This window comes from Arvicola amphibius, chromosome 9 (genome assembly GCF_903992535.2).
Source record: "Arvicola amphibius chromosome 9, mArvAmp1.2, whole genome shotgun sequence".
NCBI lineage: Eukaryota > Metazoa > Chordata > Mammalia > Rodentia > Cricetidae > Arvicola > Arvicola amphibius.
Genome location: NC_052055.2, coordinates 111887545 through 111908507, shown reverse-complemented (window position 1 = coordinate 111908507; position 20963 = coordinate 111887545). Strand labels below are relative to the sequence as shown.

General features: G+C 42.1%; 1 protein-coding gene across 1 annotated transcript; it reads left to right on the top strand.

The window, feature by feature from the left end:
• The first annotated feature begins 6008 nt into the window (after positions 1-6008).
• On the top strand, positions 6009-19265 carry Tfam (transcription factor A, mitochondrial). The gene is made up of 7 exons (XM_038342704.1): positions 6009-6262; positions 6894-7012; positions 8467-8537; positions 9046-9195; positions 10837-10932; positions 15692-15748; positions 18434-19265. Exons 1-7 carry the CDS (start codon positions 6162-6164, stop codon positions 18572-18574), a joined length of 735 nt encoding a protein of 244 aa, XP_038198632.1. The 5' UTR covers positions 6009-6161; the 3' UTR covers positions 18575-19265.
• Positions 19266-20963: the final 1698 nt, after the last annotated feature.

Genomic DNA, 20963 nt, shown 5'->3' with positions numbered 1-20963 from the left:
GATAGGTCCATTTGAACCCCCCCAGTAACTCACGAGAGACCGTCCTTGCTGCAATCACACGAGGTTTAGTCGATGAGATGAGATGGGAACCAGTGCACTGGGGCTGAGACTCATAACCCACGCAGGGGAAGAGTTCGACCCCGAGTGACCGGAAGGAGTTTTTAAGGGAAGAAACCACAGCCCGGTGATCCTCAAAAGGGGCAGGGAGGGTGTCACAGAAAATTCCGAAAATACCAGTGATAATCACAAGGGGGAAACTCCGTGTTTCTCAAGATTATTCTCAAGATTACAATCTAACTTTATCTTCAGCTAGTTCCTGAAACACAGTCACTGAACCGGCTAATCCTAGATTTCTGATTCTTCTCTTCCTGCTTAGGTTTTTGGATATTTTCTTCCTGCTGGGGGGGGAGGGGGTCTGGATTTATCCAGGTCTTTCACATACAGACCAAAGATCAAAAGGAAGTCAGTTCCCTCATCCACCATGTCCGTCCCAGGGATTGAACTCAGGTTGAACTCAGGTTGTCAGGCTTGCAGGCAAGCCCTTCACCCACTCAGCCCTCTCACCAGCCCTGTGAACTCTTCTTAAGCTTGTGCTCGACAATTTTTCTTCTTGGGTTTCAGCAGTAATGATAACTGAGAATCCGGATTGAGTTGAAGTTTGGGTTGTAGAAAAAAATCTGTAATGCAGTACTATTTTCTTCCAAAGATTTTTTTTTTTTATTATCTCTTAAGTGTATATGTGTAGCTGTGTGCGTGTGAGTGCAGGTACCCAAAGAGACCAGAGAGAGTGTCAGAGTCAGAGCCCCTGGAGCTAGAGGTACAGGTAATTGTGAGCTGTCCTACATGGGTGCTGGGACTTCAATTCTGTAAGAGCAGCAAGCACTCTTAACTGCTGAGCCATCTCTCTAGCCCCATCCAATAATATCTCGATGACAATTTAATATCTGTTATATCTTTTCTTAATATCTTATTACATTTAAATTTGTTTTCTTGATCCACTTATAAAAGAATGTGCTTTTAGATTGAGAGCTGAAATGACCTTAACAGGAAGGGAAAAAAAAATCACCTAGAAGTATTAGGGCTGGATGTTATGAAAAATAAAATTTATTTTAAAACTTACTTGTTTTAAACTCTTGGGTCCTGCTGTTGTGGAAGGCACATGAGTCTTTCTCAACTCATTCAGAAGCTGTTTTGATTACAGCGGGCTACGAGTTCCGAAGTACAATACACCTTCCCTTACAGTTTACTAGTGTCTCAAGCTAGGGGCATTGCTGCTGTGTGCTAGAGAGTCTGCTTAGCGTGTGAAAGAACCTCACAGGCCACTGAGATGCGCCTGAGATATTTTAATATAAAGGTATGCACCTGTGAAGTAGTTGTGACACCAAGTAAAACACTGGTAGGGTTTGGCGTCTCTTTTCCCCAAAGCTTAGGTTTCTCGCAAGGACCATGCACAGATCCACAGCTAGGCAGTTGTGGGGGAAAACATGTGGAAGCTTGTGGCTGTGTAGATAGATGGTCAGTGTTCTCCCTGGAAGGGCCACACAGCAGAGTTTGCCACAGGGACCGGGCGCAGAACCTTTGCCTGGAGGGCCACTTTGAAATTCAAGCCCACAGTTCCTTTGTATTCGTATTACTATTGTTGAGTATAGATTTTTAAAAAATAGGATATATTATGGTTATGTTTTCCTTTCCCCCAGCTCCTTCCAGATCCTCTCCACCTACCTACTGCCTCAGTCCACACCCTCTCTCTCTCTCTCTCTCTCTCTTTAGGATACACACAGCATCTAACAAATAATGACAAAATAAAATAAAAAACAAACCAGAATATGACAAAAGAAACAAACAGAAGAAAAAAAAGCCAAAGAAAAAGCTCAAGGAACACATATATGCAGAGACACCACATTTGCACACAGATAAACCTCAGAAATTCAAAATACAGAAACCATAAGGACACATAAGGGAGTTAAAAGGGGGGGGGGTACTGAGACAGCGTTATGAGACAAAGAACCTCCAAAAATGCCATTGAGTTCATCTTGTTTCCTGTCTACTGCGAGACATGGGACCTGCCCCTTAAGAGTGGGTTGAATACTCAGTGAGATTCCATTGCAGAAAACTAATTTTTTACTTGAGAGCAGTTATCAATTAGAGATGGTGTCTGTGCTAGGAATTGGGGGGGGGGGTGTCTATTTTCTCTCTCAGCACCAGGACCCCATCTGGTGCAGACCCATGCAGGCCCTGTGCATGCTGCCATAGTCTCTGTGAGTTCATACGTGCATCATCCCTGCTCTGTTTAGAAGGCCTTGTTTCCTTGGTGACCTTCATCCCCCCTGGCTCTTGCAATCTTTCTGCACACCCCCCCCCCCTTCTGCAGGGTTCTCTGAGCCTTGGAAGGGAGGGGATTGGTGAAGAATCCCATTTAGGACTGCGTGTTTCAAGGTCTCTCACTCCACACATTGTCCAGCTGTGGGTCTCTGTCTTCGTTCCCATCTCCTGCAGGAGGAAACGTCTCTGGTGACTGCTAAGCAAGACACTGCTATCTATGTGTATAGCAGAGTGTCATTAGGTGTCATTTCATTGTTCCAATCCTTTAGCAGAAAAGTAGTATTGAGTTTTCCCGTCCTAGCTATCTAGTCTCTGGTGCGTCGCCACCCAAGCAGTGTTGGGAATAGGTTCCACCATGTGGAGAAAAGCTTGACTCTAATCAGCCGTCGGGTAGTTACTCCTAGAAGCTTTGTGCCACTGTTGCACCAGCGCATACTGATGGCATGTCACCACTGTAGATGGAAGACTCTGTAACCGGGTTGGTGTTTACCTTTCTCTTTCAGCAGCATGCAGAGTACCTTTCTGTACCATGATCAGTCGTCACTAGAGCTAATGGCTCTAGGTAGGCACCAGCTTGACCTCTCCGTATTTACTGGGTTATGCAGGTGTTATCTGCAATCGGGCCTTGGTGTCGCTTTGTGGGGAGCAACCGATAGCCTTGGCAATAGCCTGGATGTTTGGGTTTTCCCACGGGGCCCCTTGAGCCAACAACTCAATTAGATGTCTAAGGCTGCGGTTCTTACTGGGAGCTAACCGTGCTGGCACTCTGCTCTTCAAAAGCTTAGTTCCCAAGAAGGAAGCAGGTGTTAGCCATAAATCACATTTATTGTGTTTACTTAAAAACTGTGAGTGGGTTAGTGTAGCGGGCACAAGCTTATCCATTTGGGAAAGCTATCTGGCCAACAGTTTCTGAATAGCAGGCTTGTATAACTCCTATAAGACTCCTTTCCCTTTGAATCACTTGGTACCCTGTTGAAAACCCACCAAGGCTTCCTTCTGGATTCTCGATTCTATTCCACCAAACTCCCGTAGCTTTGGGGTCATTTTTTAAATGAAGTATGGGCCTTCATTCTTCTTTGTTACTGACTTGCCAGCTCCATGGTAATTCCCCAAGCCCTTTAGAATCAGCTTTTTTGTCTTTGTGTGTGCACCCAGGTATATGCAGATGTGGACTTCTGCAGGTGGAGGCCCGTGGTCAATCTCAGATTCCTTCCTCAATTCTCTATCCTATTTATTTGTCATGTGGGTGTGTGCTGTGTTGTAGAAAGCCCTGAAGCCAATTATATCTAACGTTTTAAAAACTTGATGGAGAAGATTAATCTGCCAGATGTGAATGGCTCACATGAAGTCAGTATGCCTGTGATCTGCAAGAGGTGTGACGAAAACAATCCTTTAGGGACGTTGACTCAGAGCGAGCCATTTGAATGGGCTACAGCCTTTTAACCTTGAATTCAGCTACAGCTTCTGTGTGTGCAGCTGGCCAGTGAATTCCCGGCTGCACGTCTGCCTTCGCTGTGTGAGCCAGCACAATCTCAGTTCTGACTCTCAGCCCTCTTCCTGTGTGATGGTGACAGCTTCCTCCCTGGTTGCTTCTGCTTTCCCCTCTCCCTTCTCTCGAAATGCTCCCATCAGAGGTCGCCTAAAACCCAGCTTAGCTGTGCCAGTCATCTGTGGCAATTGTTCTGCTGTCTCTGCTGACAGATGTCCTGCGTCCTGCGCTATGCTCAGTTCTCCCCAAGCTAACCGCAACCGACCTCTTCGTGGTTGCTTCAGTCACTCCTTGGCGTGTGTGTTCTCTTCAGAGCACCGAGACCTCACACACACTCGTGACTTGCAGCTTCCCTTTTCTAGGGAGCACCCCACATTTTCTACATTTGACAACAGCGGTTCCAATGTCACCTACTCCCCAAAGCCATTCCCCTGCTCTCTCAGGCAAACAGAAACAGATGGGTCAGGCCTTAGTCATCTTGGTATTTTTAGAACTTATCACCGTGTGTAACATAGGACAGGCCTGTCTGAGAAACTGAAAACATTTTTAATTATTACAGAAGTATGTATATATTTTTAATATTGCATTTTAGGAAAAAGTTGATGTAACAGAAATATATGTAGTAAAAATAAAGATTTCCCACTTTCTCCTGCAGTATATAGATAGAATCACCACTACCTTAAGTTTTTAATATTTTGCATTTTTTAAAAGTTTCCTCAAGTTACCTTTTGAGATTATAATTACCTCTTTTCCCTCTTCCTTTCTCCCATAACACTCCCTCATATACCCCTCCTTGCTCTCTTTTAAAATCATAGCCTAATTCTTTACTAATGGTTGTTACATACATACAAGCATGCATATATAATACATATATACCTGCTCAGTTAGCATAATGTTACTTGTATCTGTACTCTTTTTTATTACATGGGTACCCATAAATTTTTTTTTTTTTTTTTTAGATAAGAGTTTCTCTGTGTAACAGCTCTAGATTCATTACATTAGTAGATAGTCCTGTGCCCTGGGAGCTCTTGAAGAACCTGTTCTGGAAGCCAGGGTTACACATATACCCATTCACATATTCCCAAGCATGTTTGTCTCAGACTGTTGTCCAAAGCCCCTTGTTCGTGGGAGGGCTGCACCCTTCCCATCCGCACCAACAGTGGCTTACTAAGTGGAGTGTCAATGTGGAGATTCTAAAATGATTTAAGAAATTATCGACTTGGATGAGTAAAGTGGGAAATTTAGGTAGAATGCAAAGACCATGACTTTTGTTCATTGAATTTTAAAATTGGGTCAAAGGTGATGGGCCTGCAAGGTGAGGTCTGGGTTCTGTAGAGACTACAGAAACCATGAGGTAATAACACTCAGTGGGTCTGTGGACATAGAGCTGAAACGAGATCTTGGTTACATGTAGAACACTGGAACCACGAGGTTCAGAGGGACAGTAAGGACAAAATGCAGGGAAAGGCTGTGCTATTTGTTTCTAAGAAGTAAATAAAAAAACCAGAAGTCCTTTTTGTTCAAAGTTCAAGCAATGTTTCCTTTGTAAATACGCATTTACAATAAAATCACTACATCGTAATGGTTGATATCTGATGAAAACAAACCTGGGTTGTTTTATTTTTTGACACATTTACTTTGTGTGTGTGTGTAGGTCAGAGGGCAACTTGCTTGAGTTGGTTCTCTTCCACACCATGGCATTAAATTCGGCTTGCCAGCTTTGAAGTCAAGCGCCTCTACTCACTGTGCCATCCTGGGAACCCCTTTCTATTAATTATAAAAGAGAAGACGGCGTTCAGAGGGATGAGTTTCATGACCACACCTCCCGCTCCTCCACCCCTGGTAGCCCCGTGCTCTCCTGTGGGCTCAGATGACAATTGAGGCATTCTGCGGCTCGGGCATCTGCAGTACCACACTTCTCTGACCTCAAGGGCCAGGCACTGTGACACAAACCGCAGCACCATCGTCACTGACCTGACCTGGCGGGTGCAGATACTGTCCCGCAACAGCCTACAAGCCGCAAAACAGGACACTTGGCGGGGCGGCGAGCACCCCCGCGACTCAGAAACACCAGCTTCGGACTAAGCCCTCCAGGGGAGGCTCCGCCCCTTCCTAGCCCCGCCCACCGAAGTGCGGGGAAGGGGGGGGACGGACGCACACCGTTTTCCGTCCGCCCCGCCTCCTGCCTCGGACCGGAAGTCCGGGCTTCCCACAGTGCCCCGCGCGCGGCGGGCATGATAACAAACGCCCGGGGTTCCCACGCGGCTTGTTCGGCTGTGTGGACACCGCGGTGTGTACCGCGACGGCTGTCCGCAAGCGGCGCCGCGCCAGCGCATCGTCGGCCCGAGCGATGGCGCTGTTCCGGGGAATGTGGGGTGCGCTAAGGGCACTCGGACGCTCGGGGGCCGAGATGTGCGCGGGTTGCGGGGGTCGCCTGCCCTCGCCGCTCAGGTAGGCCGCGGGGCGAGAGGCGCCGCACGTCCATCATCCGCCTGTCCTCTCGTTCCACCCGACTCTTCGGGCCGCCAGGGGCCTCGCGCTTTTGGTGCCCGACCCCCACTTCCTGTCACCTTCTACCTTTGGGCTCCCAGGGCTCCCGCCTTCCTCTCGTGCCCTAGAGGCGGGGCCGGAGCTGTGGCGCGGAACGCTCGCCCCTGTTCTGTTCTGACTGCCAGAATTTGTGCTTTAACGCTGTAGCCCCTTCTGTTTGGCAGGTCACCCGGGGGCCAGGGCTTGTGCTTTAACCCTGCTGCTCCTTCTTCTCTTTGGCTAGGTCACTCAGGGCGCCGCGTTTGCAGGCTACAGCCCAGTATTCTCTTACTTGGTTAGGGCAGGATTTTAAAGTAAGTCTTAAGGCTGGGGAGTAGCTGGTTGTGGAGCACTTTTTAGCGTGCTTCTACAAATGAAACCCTTGAATTTAGTTTTAGCGCAGCAGAGGAGAGAAAAATAAAGGTTATTAGCATTTCTGGCGAAGGTGTTGGTTACTTAGCGCCTTGGCTGACGTATTTAGAACGTGAGGTCTGTGTACAGGAGAGGTAAATAGCTGACATCCTGACATTCGATTTTTTTAATCTGCGTGTAGCCTTGTCTGTATGCCGAAATGTTTTTCATCCAACATGGGTAATCATCCAAAGAAACCTATGACTTCATACCTTCGATTTTCTACAGAACAGCTACCCAGATTTAAAGCTAAACACCCAGGTAAGAAGTTTGTGAGTTAATGCTCTTCTCTAATGTGATTTTCTTTTTCAACTGCAATCTTTTTCTTTGCAGTCATTTTCTTTAGTGGTTTGTATAATATCTAGTAATTAATAGAAATTCTTTAATTACAAATAAGAAATGAGAACAGTATTTTTAAAAATAACCTGCAGAGTGGAGAGCACTCTAGGGAAAAAAGATAAAGTTGAGATCTAGTTGCCCTGGGCTTAGAAGACCCGCCAACGAATTTATTTCTCTCTCACTTGCTCTCTCGCTCTTAGGTTTTTTGAGGCAGGATTTGTAATAGTTCTGGCAGTCCTGGAACTCACTTTATAGACCAGGCTGGTCTCGAACTCACTGAGATCTGCCTGCCTCTGCCTCACAAGTGCTGCGCTGGCATTAAAGGTGTGCACCACCATGGCCCTGCGAATTCATTTATCTCTTAGCAGTTGCTTCTTCAAGAGGACATTGTTTGTAAAGGTGTAATAAAATAACTTACCAGGAAGTGTTCTGTAAAATATAATGGTCTATACAGATCATTGCTAGCTTCGTTGGAAATTATCTGAGTTCTTGTAAAAAAAGAAAGAACAGATTGGCAAGTAGGAAATATTTCCAGGTAGCCTAAGAAACAGTTGTAGGCCTTAAGCTGGTCGTTCCTTAAGATTTCCAATGCCCCTTTTACTTAAAGTACTTCTGTTGGAGATAAGGGACAGACAGTGAACTTTTAAGAGACATGCTTATACCCGTACTCCTGTCTTCTAAAATGTAAGACTTGGCACTAAGGCATGGTTGATAAACAGTTGTGTCCCCAGTTAGGACAAAGGACTGGAGAATAATGGATTAATTTTATAATAGTTTTATATCTGAATGGTATTTCTGTAATTGAAATGCAAGATGATATTGTATCAGCAAGACTAATTTGTAGTTTATTTGAGGTTACTAACAATGATTACTTTTTTTTTTTAAAGATTTATTTATGTATACAACATTCTGCCTCTGTGTATGCCCACATGCCAGAGGAGGGCGCCAGATCTCATTACAGATGGTTGTGAGCCACCATGTGGTTGCTGGGAATTGAACTCAGGTCCTCTGGAAGAGCAGTCAGTGCTCTTAACCTCTGAGCCATCTCTCCAGCCCCTAACAATGATTTCTGAAAGACGTGACAAAATGTTTTGATTGAAATACAGAAGTAGGAAACCTGAAGCAGTTGATTACTCGGGTGCTTACAGTAGCAGTGGCTTTTCAAGGGCTGTCTTTGGTAATATGTAACATGCTCCTTAAAGCTAAACTACAGTTTCCTAGCATTTCTAGATAAAATTGTGTCTGGAGGGTGTAGAGATGTATGTAATTAGCTTGATTTTTAGAGTGAGCCACTAGGCTATTTTCAAAAGCTTGTAGATGTTAACCCCTAAGAAATAAAATTGAGACATCCATTTTGATTCTGTTCTAATTTGTAGATGCAAAACTTTCTGAACTGGTTAGAAAAATTGGGGCTGCATGGAGGGAACTACCGGATGCAGAAAAAAAAGTAAGCGTTTATGTTTTCAGTAGTTGTGTAGTTAGGGATGTAAGCTTTTTCAGAGACTAGTTAGCTCATACTTTTTTCTTTTAGGCGGGGGTCTCTGTTTGTGCTCGTAGCTTGCCAACTGATCTAAACTGGCTGGCTAGCAAACTCTGGGGATCCACCCCTCTTTGACCTCACCACATCACCCAACATGAGGGTTATGGACACTGGCCATGGCAAGCACTTTCCCACCTGTGTTATCATCTTGGTTTTCTCTTTCCTTAACAGTCATAGCCACACAGGTGTTCTATACCTTTTCTTTCATAAATGATGCTGATACGGATGGGTAGGGCAGGTTAGTAGTTGACAACAATGAGGAAGGATGGACAGTTGCTGGCCTTGCACCTTGATTAGCAAGAGTGTGAAAAGTAAATCTCAGAGCACATTTTCACCTGTTTGTCCCTGGCAAATGTGATGTGTTGAGCTTGCCAGAACCGGTTCATTGATTTTTATTTGGGTTTTTAATGTATAGGTGTATGAAGCTGATTTTAAGGCAGAATGGAAAGCGTACAAAGAAGCTATGAGCAAGTTTAAAGACCAGCTAACGCCAACTCAGTTGGTATCTTTTGAGAAAGAAGTCAGGCAAAAACGTTTAAAAAAGAAAGCTTCAACAAAAAGGAGAGTAAGTATCATTGAAATACTCTTCCTGTGGAAAAATGTCAACCAAGAATCTTGGTCGTTTTCCCTTGTGTCAGTGACGATTGGTGTGACAGCAGCGTACTTGGGCACACCAATTAGACAAGAGCAGGGTGGTCACAGCTCACATGCTGTGTCTGGGAAGTTCTGGTTGCAGCAGTCAGTAGGATTGGTCCGAAGCTTGAGTTATGAAACAAGTGAATGATGCATAGTTAGACTCTACTCTGGCCGGGTGGTGGTGGCGCACGCCTTTAATCCCAGCACTCGGGAGGCAGAGGTAGGCGGATCTCTGTGAGTTCGAGGCCAGCCTGGTCTACAAGAGCTAGTTCCAGGACAGGCTCTAGAAACTACAGGGAAACCCTGTCTTGAAAAACAAAACAAAAAAAAAAAAAAACCAAACAACAAAAAAAAGAATATTGACTCTGAGTCTTCCTTCTAGAATAACTTTCACATTTGAATTGTCTGTAGAGGACCATGAATTTGAATGTTGCTAAACATACTAAATTCCTTCATTAGCATATCAGGAAAATGCCAGTTATTCAAGTAGGATTCTATTTCCTTTCAAAGAAATAACTATTAAAACTTTTATCTGCATGCTTAAGTTTTTTGTTTCCTAATTTGTATTAATCCACTGTTTCAAAGTCAAGCTACATTTTTCTTTATTTAGGGAATGCTGTTATGGTTTCTGTACTAAAATTCATGTAGATAAGACCATGGGTATTTAATACCCTTGGTCTCTTAACACCTCCCAGACCCCCCCCCCCTTTATTTTATTATTAAATTTTGTATATGTGTATGCAGTATGGGGGAGGGGTCTGACTTACAGGTCAGAGGACAACTGTGCAGTTGATTCTGTCCTTTCACCTTTACAGGGTTGTGCAATACATCCCTTTATGTGCTGTGTCATCTCACCCACCCCAGGATTTTATAAATCAGATACTGCTAGTCTCTAAATACAGAAAATCAATAGGAGAGTGCAGTATCTATCACAGTGAATATGGACCAAGTGCAAGAGATGCTGCATCCCCATCCTGTGGTTCCCCTTCTTGGCACCTGCTAATAATTGAATACATCTTTGGAATTTTTAATGTTACAAGTATTAAGAGAAGGGGTGAGATAAGGTTACTAAATAGTCCTGTGTTTATGAGGCTCACCGGAGGCATGTATTGATTGGGCCAATATGATTATATATCCTGCAAGGAGGAAACTGTGATTAAAAACATGTTTTAAGAAATTTTTTTTTTTTTTTTTTTTTTTTTTTTGGTTTTTCGAGACAGGGTTTCCCTGTAGTTTCTAGAGACTGTCCTGGAACTAGCTCTTGTAGACCAGGCTGGCCTCGAACTCAGAGATCCGCCTGCCTCTGCCTCCCGAGTGCTGGGATTAAAGGCGTGCGCCACCACCGCCCGGCCAAAGAAATACCTTTCTGTGTGGAGAAATGCCTCGTTAAGATTTTATGCTTGGAAAAGTTTGAGTTCCAAGATGTAACAAACATACTTTATATACAAATCACACTACTAGTGTGGTGGCTCAGGCTGTCACCTTGGATTCTGTTATACATTGTAGTGAATTGTTTTGTTAGATATTAGGCTTCCCAGTGTCTGTATCTGATGCTTTTATTATTATTCAGGAATTAACTTTGCTTGGAAAACCAAAAAGACCTCGATCAGCATACAACATTTATGTATCTGAAAGCTTCCAAGAGGCTAAAGAAGAGTCTGCTCAGGTAAGCAGAGCTGCAGGTTGTTCGTAGGTTTGTGTTTATTTTAGTTTAAAATCATGTAAAAAGTTGTATGTCTATCATGTCATATAATGAAGAAAATAGAAAATGTGGAAATTTATTGTGTCTCTTTGAACAACAACAATAAAAAATCCTTGGAGCTGAGTGTGTAGTTCCCTGGCAAGAACTAGCTGGGTCTGTGTGATACCTCGGGTTTGATTGCCAGCACTGGAACAACATAAGTTCTTGTTCTTACTATATGGGTATATGGTGACTATAGGTTGCCATATATACTTTATGCATACACACTAGAACAACTTTCAAAACATTTGTAATTAAGTTACCTTTCTGTTTTTATGGTTCATACAGACACACACAACTCTATATAACATAAACCCTTTACATTTAAGAGACATAACATGTCTGGCGGTGGCGGTGGATGCCTTTAATCTCCAGCACAGAGAGGCAGGTGGATCTATGTGAGTTCTAGGCCAGCCTGGTCTACAGATTGAGTTCCAGGACAGCCAGGATTGTTATACAGAGAAACCCTGTCTTGGGAAGAAAAGAGAGAGAAGAGAAGAAAAAGAAAAGAGAGAGACATAACACTAAGATGGGAGGTGGTAGCACACACCTTTAATCCCAGCACTCGGGAAGCAGAGGCAGGTGGATCTCTGAGGTCAAGGCAGCCTGGTCTACAGAGTGAGTTCCAGGACAGGAAACCCTATTTGGGGGCGGGGGAGACAATACATTTGTATCATGAGAAGTTAAGATTCTTCTAGAAATGCTCTGCTCCCGCAGCTTTTCAGTGTCAGCATCCCCAGAAAGAATGAGATTAGTTCTGGGATTGGGCATGAGCTCTCTTCATGCCTTGTCCTTTAACAAGATTGGTTACACCTGTTGGGATCCAGCCTCGACAAAATTTGTACCTTCCAGGGTAGGAGCGCAAGGATTAGAACTATTAAGCAAAAGGCTATGAGAGAAATAAGAGACAGAAACACAGAACAGCACCGGGAGGGACATTCAGTGAATACTGAACCACCCATGGTTATTTTCCACATGCTTATATACTTCACTTCAGAAAGGGAGGGGGAGGCAACAGACTTCATTAACATGATAACCTCCTGTCAATATCCTTTGAAGGAGCAGGAATAACAAGGTGGAGTGGATCCATCTCTATACTCAAAATATTAATTAACCACACCCTAGGTCAGGATCTCTTGTAGCTACATCTGTTGTCAACAACTTTGAAAGCAAAATTAAGCTCAAACTCACTGACCTTTATTCAAGGTGGAACAGGCTCACATCTGTGGACCTCCACAATACCTGTGCAATGGGAACGTGCTGTGCGTGTGGACATAGTTATAGAGTGTGGTGTTGTGGACCCAAAGCCCATGTCATATCCTCTCAAGAGTGACAATAGCCCCTGTGTTTTCCTCGTATAAAGTGCTGTGGTAAAGAAGTGTAGATATACAGGTCACTCACGGGACGGTTGAGCTCGCTAGTTAACTGGAGTTAACTGGTTCTGTCATTCAGTCACAAGTCCTTTGACTGCACTTACATGTTGTGTATGTTTAAGTAAAATATATGTGTGGTGTGGCTCTTCTCAGGCTTGTACTGACTACTTAATCACTTTTCTTTGGGATTTTAAAATTTTATTCATTTTCCCCAAAATACCTTTATTTTTTAGTGTTTAATAAAGTTATATTGTTATTTTCCCAGAGTAACCATGATTTGCTTAGAAAAATGGATGTTCATCTTTGAAGTATTTTCTTTTTTTTTTTCTCTTTTTTCTTCTTTTTTTTTTCTTCCAGTTTTTCAAGACAGGGTTTCTCTGTAGCTTTAGAGCCTGTTCTGGAGCTAGCTCTTATAGACCAGGCTGCCTTCGAACTCACAAAGATCTGCCTGCCTCTGCCTCCCGAGTGCTGGGATTAAAGGCGTGCTCCACCACCGCCTGGCAAACTTGAAGTAATTTCCTTTAATGGAAATGGCTTTAAAGAGACTAACCATTAAAAGTCAAAAACAGCAAAAAAAAAAAAAAAAAAAAAAAAAAAAAAAAAAAAAAAAAAAAAAAAAAAGTTAGATTCTTGTGGAAGTCAAAGAAATTCCTTCTTAGGCCCTTTTCGAGTACCCAACATGTTTTTTTTTTTTTTTTCCTTCCAAAATTGGATCAGTTTAGCAATCCTTCTTGTACAGTTTCAAACTCTGGCATCTTCCAGCATCATACTGATAGCCCTCAAATCTAGAAAAGAAATGTCTGTTGATCTCCACCACAGTGTGAATTCTTGACTGTACTCTTGTGTACAAGCTTTACTGGCAAGAGTACAAGAAGGGTTGGTGGTAGATTAACAGCCAGGGCCATGGCAGAAGTTCTCTTTGCGATTTTAATTTTTGTGACTCCCTGATAATAAAATGCAGCTTTACCTTTTTGATTGTTAGAATTTCACCTTTTTGATCATTAGAATTTCTCAGTCACTGATTTACTTTGGGTCTAAGTACATTTATGTTTTTGTTTTAAAAACTGCTATAGGAAAGCTCTGCTGGTGAGAACTTTTAATACATCCATTCTGGCTTGCAGGCTGTATCCTAGAATTACTTATCAGCCTGAATGACTGGGCCCTGTCCTTAGTAATGGGAAAATATCTTGATTATAATTTTATTTATTTAAAAATACTGGCTAAGTTAGATGGGTGGCTCATGTTTGTCCTCCCAGTCCTTGAGAGATCAAGGCTGTCCTAGATCACAAAGAGAATTCTAGGCCAGCTTGAGCCACATGAAAACATTTGCAAACACTCCAGCCTCCTAATGCTCCCCCAAACTCACATACATAGACATGTGTACACATATACACATACGCATATGTGCATGCACAGGTGCACACAAACACATAGATACTAACACATATGCATACACATGCAGGAGAGGCTTATCAGCAGTTAATACCCAGCATATTTACAAAGGAAACATTATTGAAATTACCCAGTTTCATTTACGATCTTTTTTGAATCCCAGTCAGTGCTCACTAGCTCAGTATGTTTAGTTTGATGTCAGATCAGTTTGAAGCTTCTGGTTTATTCCAGATTGGTGGCTGCCATCTGTCCAGTGTACAACAGCATGCCAAGCTCCTGCATCAGTGCCCTTGTGCCTTTGCTTGTATTTCCTGATTTATTCTATCTCTAGCTTTTCCTTAATTAAGGATATGTGGGCAATTAGTATTTCAAGTTTTGCATATCTAAAATCTGCCTTTTTCCTGTGTTTTTAGATTGGCCATCGAGTTATGGTTTGAAAGTAATGTTTCTTCGGCATTTCAGGATTATCGTTGGTTTACCAGCCACTGTGATCTTTGAGAAATAGAATCAGCAGTTGGGTAGTTAAGATAGAAAGATCAAGAATATGAGGCCACCCAGGTTGTCCCCAGAACGACACATTAAAAAATTCTGAGCCAGGTAGTGATGGTGTAAGCCTTTAATCCCAGCACTTGGGAGGCAGAAACAGATATATCTCTTTGAGTTCAAGGCCAGCATGGTATACAGAGCGAGTTCCAGGACAGCCCGGACTGTTAGAGAAATCTTGTCTTGAAAAACCAAACCCAAACAAAAATTAAACAAAATAAATAAGGAAAAAAAATCTGAGCTGGTGGGATGGTCTTCTGGTAAAGGCACCTTACCTGAGTTTGATTTCCTTAGACCTGCATGGCGGAAGGTGAGAACTGGCTCCTGTAAGTTGTCTTCTCATCTTTACTGTGTGTGCACATGTATATGCACACAAAGAAAAATGTCATTTTAGAAATTTTTAGATAAAACCAGTTTGAGTTTGGGTTCTTTTTGATTTGACTTCTTTGCTTGTTGCTTTCTGTTATGACTCTATATAGCTTGTATTTGTGTATAGACCTTCTGAGTGTCTTCTCATTTTCTTGTTTTTGAATTTCCTTCCCTGTCCCCTAGAGACTGTATGTTTTCATGTATTTCTCGTGCCTTTTTGCAAGATGCCATTTAAGAGTGCCTATTCTTCACTGTGACTGTTTTACTCTCTTGGGAATGTGAATGTCTGGAATTTGCCATGGTGGCATTTAAGCTTCTTTTCACCTTTCCCTCTGGGACACTGGATTTTGCCTTGTAAATCTGGTGCTCCCAGGTTCTCCTTACTGCCTCTGGGCACTGCAACCAGTGTCAGTCAATCCAGTTACCATTCCAGCCTGCTACTGTCCACAGTTTAGGTGGGTACTGCCCTCTTCTGTTGGTTATTGTCTACGTGCATTTATGCCTTAAACTTTATTTAATAGAGTTTGGAGGAAATTACAAAACAACCATGTTCTGTCATTCCCCCTGCCTCCCATGACTTTATGTGAACAGAGTCTGAGGGATGTAAAGTGGCCTCTTTGCTGTGATCCACCTAGGTTAGCTGACCAGATGAGCAGAATTAAGACTGTTTGCTCCATCCCTAGGATGACGCCTGAATATCGAGGCACAGAGTTTGGAATAGAAAACGACTGCAGGGAAGAAAACAACCTGTGAAGCTAGAAGTTAGTTATGACAGTGGACATGAATACAGATACTTTTGATTAAAAGAGATAACTCATTGTATTTCATACTCATGTTACATTTCAAAATGTAAATGAAATTGTAACAGCTCAATAAAAATGTAACAGTCCAGTAGAAATAATTCAGTGGATGTTGCTTGTGAATGACAGCTGAGTTCTTTGTTGGGGTAAATGGGGAATGGTCTCTTTTGCTGCCTTCTTAGGTCTTAACTGTCTGTTGTCTTACAGGGAAAACTGAAGACTATAAATCAGGCTTGGAAAAATCTATCTTGTGATGAAAGGCAGGTGAGTAGTACAATTTCAGCTTTATATGTCCATTTAGAGTACCTTGGAGTACATCAGATTAGGCTTGCTCATGTAGCAGCGCCAGTGAAGGCAGTACTCAGACTGCCTTCATTAAAGCCAGTTTGGAGGATGTCAGTAAATAAACATGTCTTCTCCCACCTGCCCCTCCATCTTTTCTCCCCTAAGTCCCTAAATTAATAACATACCTACCCTTGGACAACACTTTCTTTTTAATTGCTTTTATTGAGGTATATATTTTTCTCTTCTCCCCTTCCATTCTACCCTCTCCCATGGTCCCCATGCTCCAAATTTACTCAGGAGATCTTGTCTTTTTCTACTTCCCATGTACATTAGGTCCATGTATGTCTCTTGTGAATTGTAGGCTTACTTTTTTTGGCTTTATGTCTTAAAGCCACTTATGAGTGAGTACATATGATAATTGTCTTTCTGGGTCTGGGTTACTTCACTCAATATGATGCTTTCTAGATCCATCCAATTGCCCTCAAATTTCATGATGTCATTTTTTTTTCTGCTGTGTAGCACTCCATTATATTCTCCTTACTCATTCTTCGGTCGAGGGCATTTAGGTTGTGTCCACGTTCTGGCTGTGACAGACAGTGCTGCTGTGAACACAGTTGGGCACATGTCCTGTGGTATGATTGAGCATCCTTTGGGTATATGCCCAAAAGTGGTATTGCTGGATTTTTGAGCTAGGTTGTTTCCTAATTTTCTGAGAGATCGCCATACGGAAATCCAAAGCAGCTATACCAGTTTGCACTCCCACCAGCAATGGAGGAGTATTCCCTTTACCCCACATCTTTTCCAGCATAAGTTGTCATTAGTGTTTTTGATCTTGGCCGGTCATACAGGTATAAGATGGAATCTCAGAGTTGTTTTGATTTGCATTTCTCTGATGGCGCTTTTTTTAAGTGTCTTTCAACCATTTTAGATTTCCTCTGTTGAGAGTTCTCTGTTTAGGTCTGTACCCCATTTTTTTATTGGATTATTTGTTCTTTTGATGACCAATTTCTTGAGTTCTTTGTATAATTTGGAAATCAGTAGCCCTCTGTCTGATGTGGGGTTGGTGAAGATCTTTTCCATTCTATAGGCTGCCGTTTTGTCTTATTGACCATGTCCTTTGCTTTACAGCTTCTCAGTTTCAGGAGGTTCCATTTATTAGTTGTTTCAGTGTCTGTGCTACTGGGGCTATATTTGGGAAGTGGTCTCCTGTGCCAATGTGTTCAAGTGTATTTCCCACTTTCTCTTCTATAAGGTTCAGTGTGGCTGGGGTTATGTTGAGGTCTTTGATCCATTTGGACTTTATTTTTGTGCGTGGTGATAGATATGGGTCTATTTTCATTCTTCTACATGTTGATATCCAGTTATGCCAGCACCATTAGTTAAATATGCTTTCTTTTTTTCTATCTGATATTTTTTGCTTCTTTGTCAAAAATTAGGTGTTTGTAGTTGTAGGTCTTCAACTCGGTTCCATTGGTCCTCCTGTTTTTATGCCAATACCAGGCTGTTTGCAGTACCGTTTCTCTGTAGTGAAGTTTGAAGTCAGGGATTGTGATGCCTCCAGAAGTTCCTATTGTACAGGATTGTTTTGGCTTTCTTGGTTTTTCTGCTTTTCCATACGAAGTTGAGTACCATTCTTTCGAGGTCTGTGAAGAATTTTACTGGGATTTTGATGGACATTACATTGAATCAGTAGATTGCTTTTGGTAAGATTGCCATTTTTACTATGTTGATTCTACCTACCCAAGAGTATGGGAGATCTTTCCGTTTTCTGGTTTCTTCGATTTCTTTCTTCAAAGATTTAAAGTTCTTGTCATACAGGTCTTTTACTTGTTTGGTTAGAGTTACTCCAAGATACTTTATGTTATTTGTGGCTGTTGTGAAGGGTGATGTTTCTCTATTTTCTTTTCTCAGCCCATTTATCATCTGTGTAAAGGAGGGCTGATTTTTTTTTTTTTAATCTTGTATCCTCCTACATTACTGAAAGTGTTTGAGTTGTAAAAGTTCCTTGGTAGAATTTTTGGGGTCGCTTATATAAACTATCATATCAACAAATAGTGAGAGTTTGACTTCTTTTTTGATTTGTATTCCTTTGATCTCCTTTTGTTGTCGTATTGCTCTAGCTAGGACCTCAAAAACTATATTGAATAGATATGGAGAGAGTGGACAAGCTTGTCTTGTTCCTGATTTCAGTGGGATCACTTTGAGTTTCTTTCCAGTTAGTTTGATGTTGGCTGTTGACTTGCTGTATATTGCCTTTATTATGTTTAGGTATGCTTCTTGTATCCCTGCTCTCTCCAAGACCTTTATCATGAAGGAATGTTGTATTTGTTGAAGTTTTTTTTTCAGCATCTAATGAGATGATGGTGGTTTTTTTTTCCCCAAGTTAGTTTATATGTGGATTACATTGACAGATTTTCGTATGTTGAACCGTCTCTGCATCTCTGGGATGAAGCCGACTTGATCATGGTGGATAATTTTTCTGATGGAGAACACTTTCTTAAATACTTTCACTCTTAACCTTTTCTCCTCTAACATTTTATTTAAAATTATTTCTGTATTCTCCTTTAGTGTATGGAAAATAGTGATACAGTTTCTATGTAGATGGAAGCATTCTAGAGATTAATTACTCTTTTCTAAATAAAATATTTTAACACTCTTTCTCAGGTATACATTCAGCTTGCTAAAGATGATAGAATTCGTTATGATAATGAAATGAAGTCTTGGGAAGAGCAAATGGCTGAAGTTGGACGAAGTGATCTCATCCGTCGCAGTGTGAAACGATCAGAAGACATCCCTGAGAATTAAAAGATAGAAGATGGAGCTGTCCTTGTGACTAGGCACAAGACACCAATTAGGTCTCAATGCCTTAAGCTGTCAAAGTAGAAAGGATAAGGTCGGTTAACACTTGATACAGTTCCTTTTTCTGTAGCCCATGGACTTTTGCCTGTTGAATACATTTCTGTTATAATCTCAAGCCCTGACAGTGGAAGATCTTGCAGAGTTCTGCGTTTTACTTAAGAACTGGGGATGAGACTGCCCGTGCATCTGCGTGTAGTGGGGATGAATCATTCTGAGCTTGATGGAGGTAGATAGACTGAAGTAACTTTTACACTCGTAACAGCTCCGTGAGGTTTTGTGAAGTTTTTACACTGATTACAATACCATGGGTGTGTAAAGTTTTTACACTGATGACTGTTACGTGCAAGTGTGCCCCCTATGTTTTGGGGCCAGAGCTGCTTTCACAGCTATGGCAAAGCTGTGACGTAACTGCTTTCAGACTCATTAGATGAAGTGATTCCTAGGGACAAATCATGTATAGAGTTGATGCTTGTACATGTGATTGCTGACATCATAACAGCTTTTTATAGTAGTAGGAACAAAGAGATTTACAAACCTTTTTCATTATTTTTTTTCCTAAAGTAAAAACTAAAAAATTATGTACCAGGTCTATGCATATTGTTTTTATTGCATAGAATAAAAATTCTAATTTTCCAAACATGCTTCTGAATTATGTATTTTAAGATGAATTATTTGGTTAACAGATTTTTTTTTTCTTGTAAGGTAAGCATTTTTTTCCTGAATTACTTTTTCATGTGAGAATATTCACAGAGCTTGTGTGGCCTAAATTTTTAAATGAGAAATTTGAAAAAAACAAGTCTACAAAGTCAGAGATCTGATCATTGTCCATGACTACTAATGGAGAGCCAACTGCTGAGCTGACCAGGTCCAGCCACTGATTGACTGCTTTTCAGAGCCTTTTCATTAGAAATGTATTTATATTTTAAATAGGTTTTTAAAAAGAAAACTGAATGTGAAAATTAAAATGCTCTTTAGTGTTTGTGAATAGAATTGGAAGACAGCCATATGCTCTCTCGGGTTTGGTATTTTGGGTGCTCTGCTACAGGAACTGGGCTGGGCAGCTGCCACGTACACACGTGTAACCCTGTGCAGATAGTTTGCCACCATGGTTTGTGGCATGGTGCAGTGTTGCTACTGTGCATGAAGGGCCTGTTTTCTCAGGTGTCCTTGAATTTCTTGTGGAACTGTCGTCCTGTCTTAGGGTCGAAACTGGGTCACTGTAAACCTAATTGTTCCTGTGCTAGCAAGGGAAATAGTCTTTAATCTCAGGTAGTGGTTAGTGTGGAGCAAAAGGCCATGTTGTATGAAATGAAGCCCTCCTCATCGTTACTTTCGCCCAGAAGCATCTTCCCACCTTTGAGCTGGCACATCACAAGCCCTCACCAAGCCAAGCTATCACTCTTCAACATCTGTTCTGTTTTAGAGAACAAATAGTTTCAAACCCACACCACTGAGCAGACCTCAGAGATGGAGTAACAGAGTTGATACTCATGTATTTTATGTATTGAAGATGCTCAGAGATTGTGCACTTAGAACTCTAGAGGACTCAGGTGTTTCTCTTTGCTTTGTTCATGGGAAAGTAAGTTTGAAATCACTGAACTTGACAAGGTAGGAACAGAGGAACATACGGAGGGGAGATGTGAGGTTTATATATGTAACTAGTAGGAAGCTTGCCTAGACTGTGCAAGGCTTTCATTTCTATTTCTAGCACTGCAGCTCTCTGATAGGTAATCAGAATTTTGAAGATGAATTAAAAAAAACATAATTTTCTCCAGTGTATTCAAATTCAGGCCTGATTTTCCCTTGTTGAAGTAGATGGCATGGCATGGGTTTGAAGTCAGTAGTTTGGAGGTGGGGAAGAGGCCAGGGTTACCTTCCCAGATGCAATTCCAGGAGTGGCTTTAGCCCTGCATTCCCACAGTGTTGCCTGGAAGGGAACTGATTTGTGCTGTCCCTGTGTCTCAGCATTCAGAGCGGTAGGTGCTATATATAGTGATGCATGGTGGTGCCACGGGTCCCATAGCTCTAGCCGTGTAACCACTTAACTCCAGATCTACCTTTTCATGATGCTTGGTTGAATTTGATTTTCATTGTTTGTAAGAGAAGCTCACTGTTAGTAGCTTTCCATCCCTCCTTCCCCATACCTCTTTATTTCCCCCACCCTCCTTTAAAGACTCTCTGTGTAGATAAATCTGGCCTCGAACCTACAGAGATCAGCCTGCCTTTGCCTCCCAAGTGCTGGGATTAAATAAGTGTACCACCACACCTGTTGTCCATGCCGCCCCTTCACGCTTTTTTTAATTCAGTAAATGTTGAGAGTGGCCTAACATACATA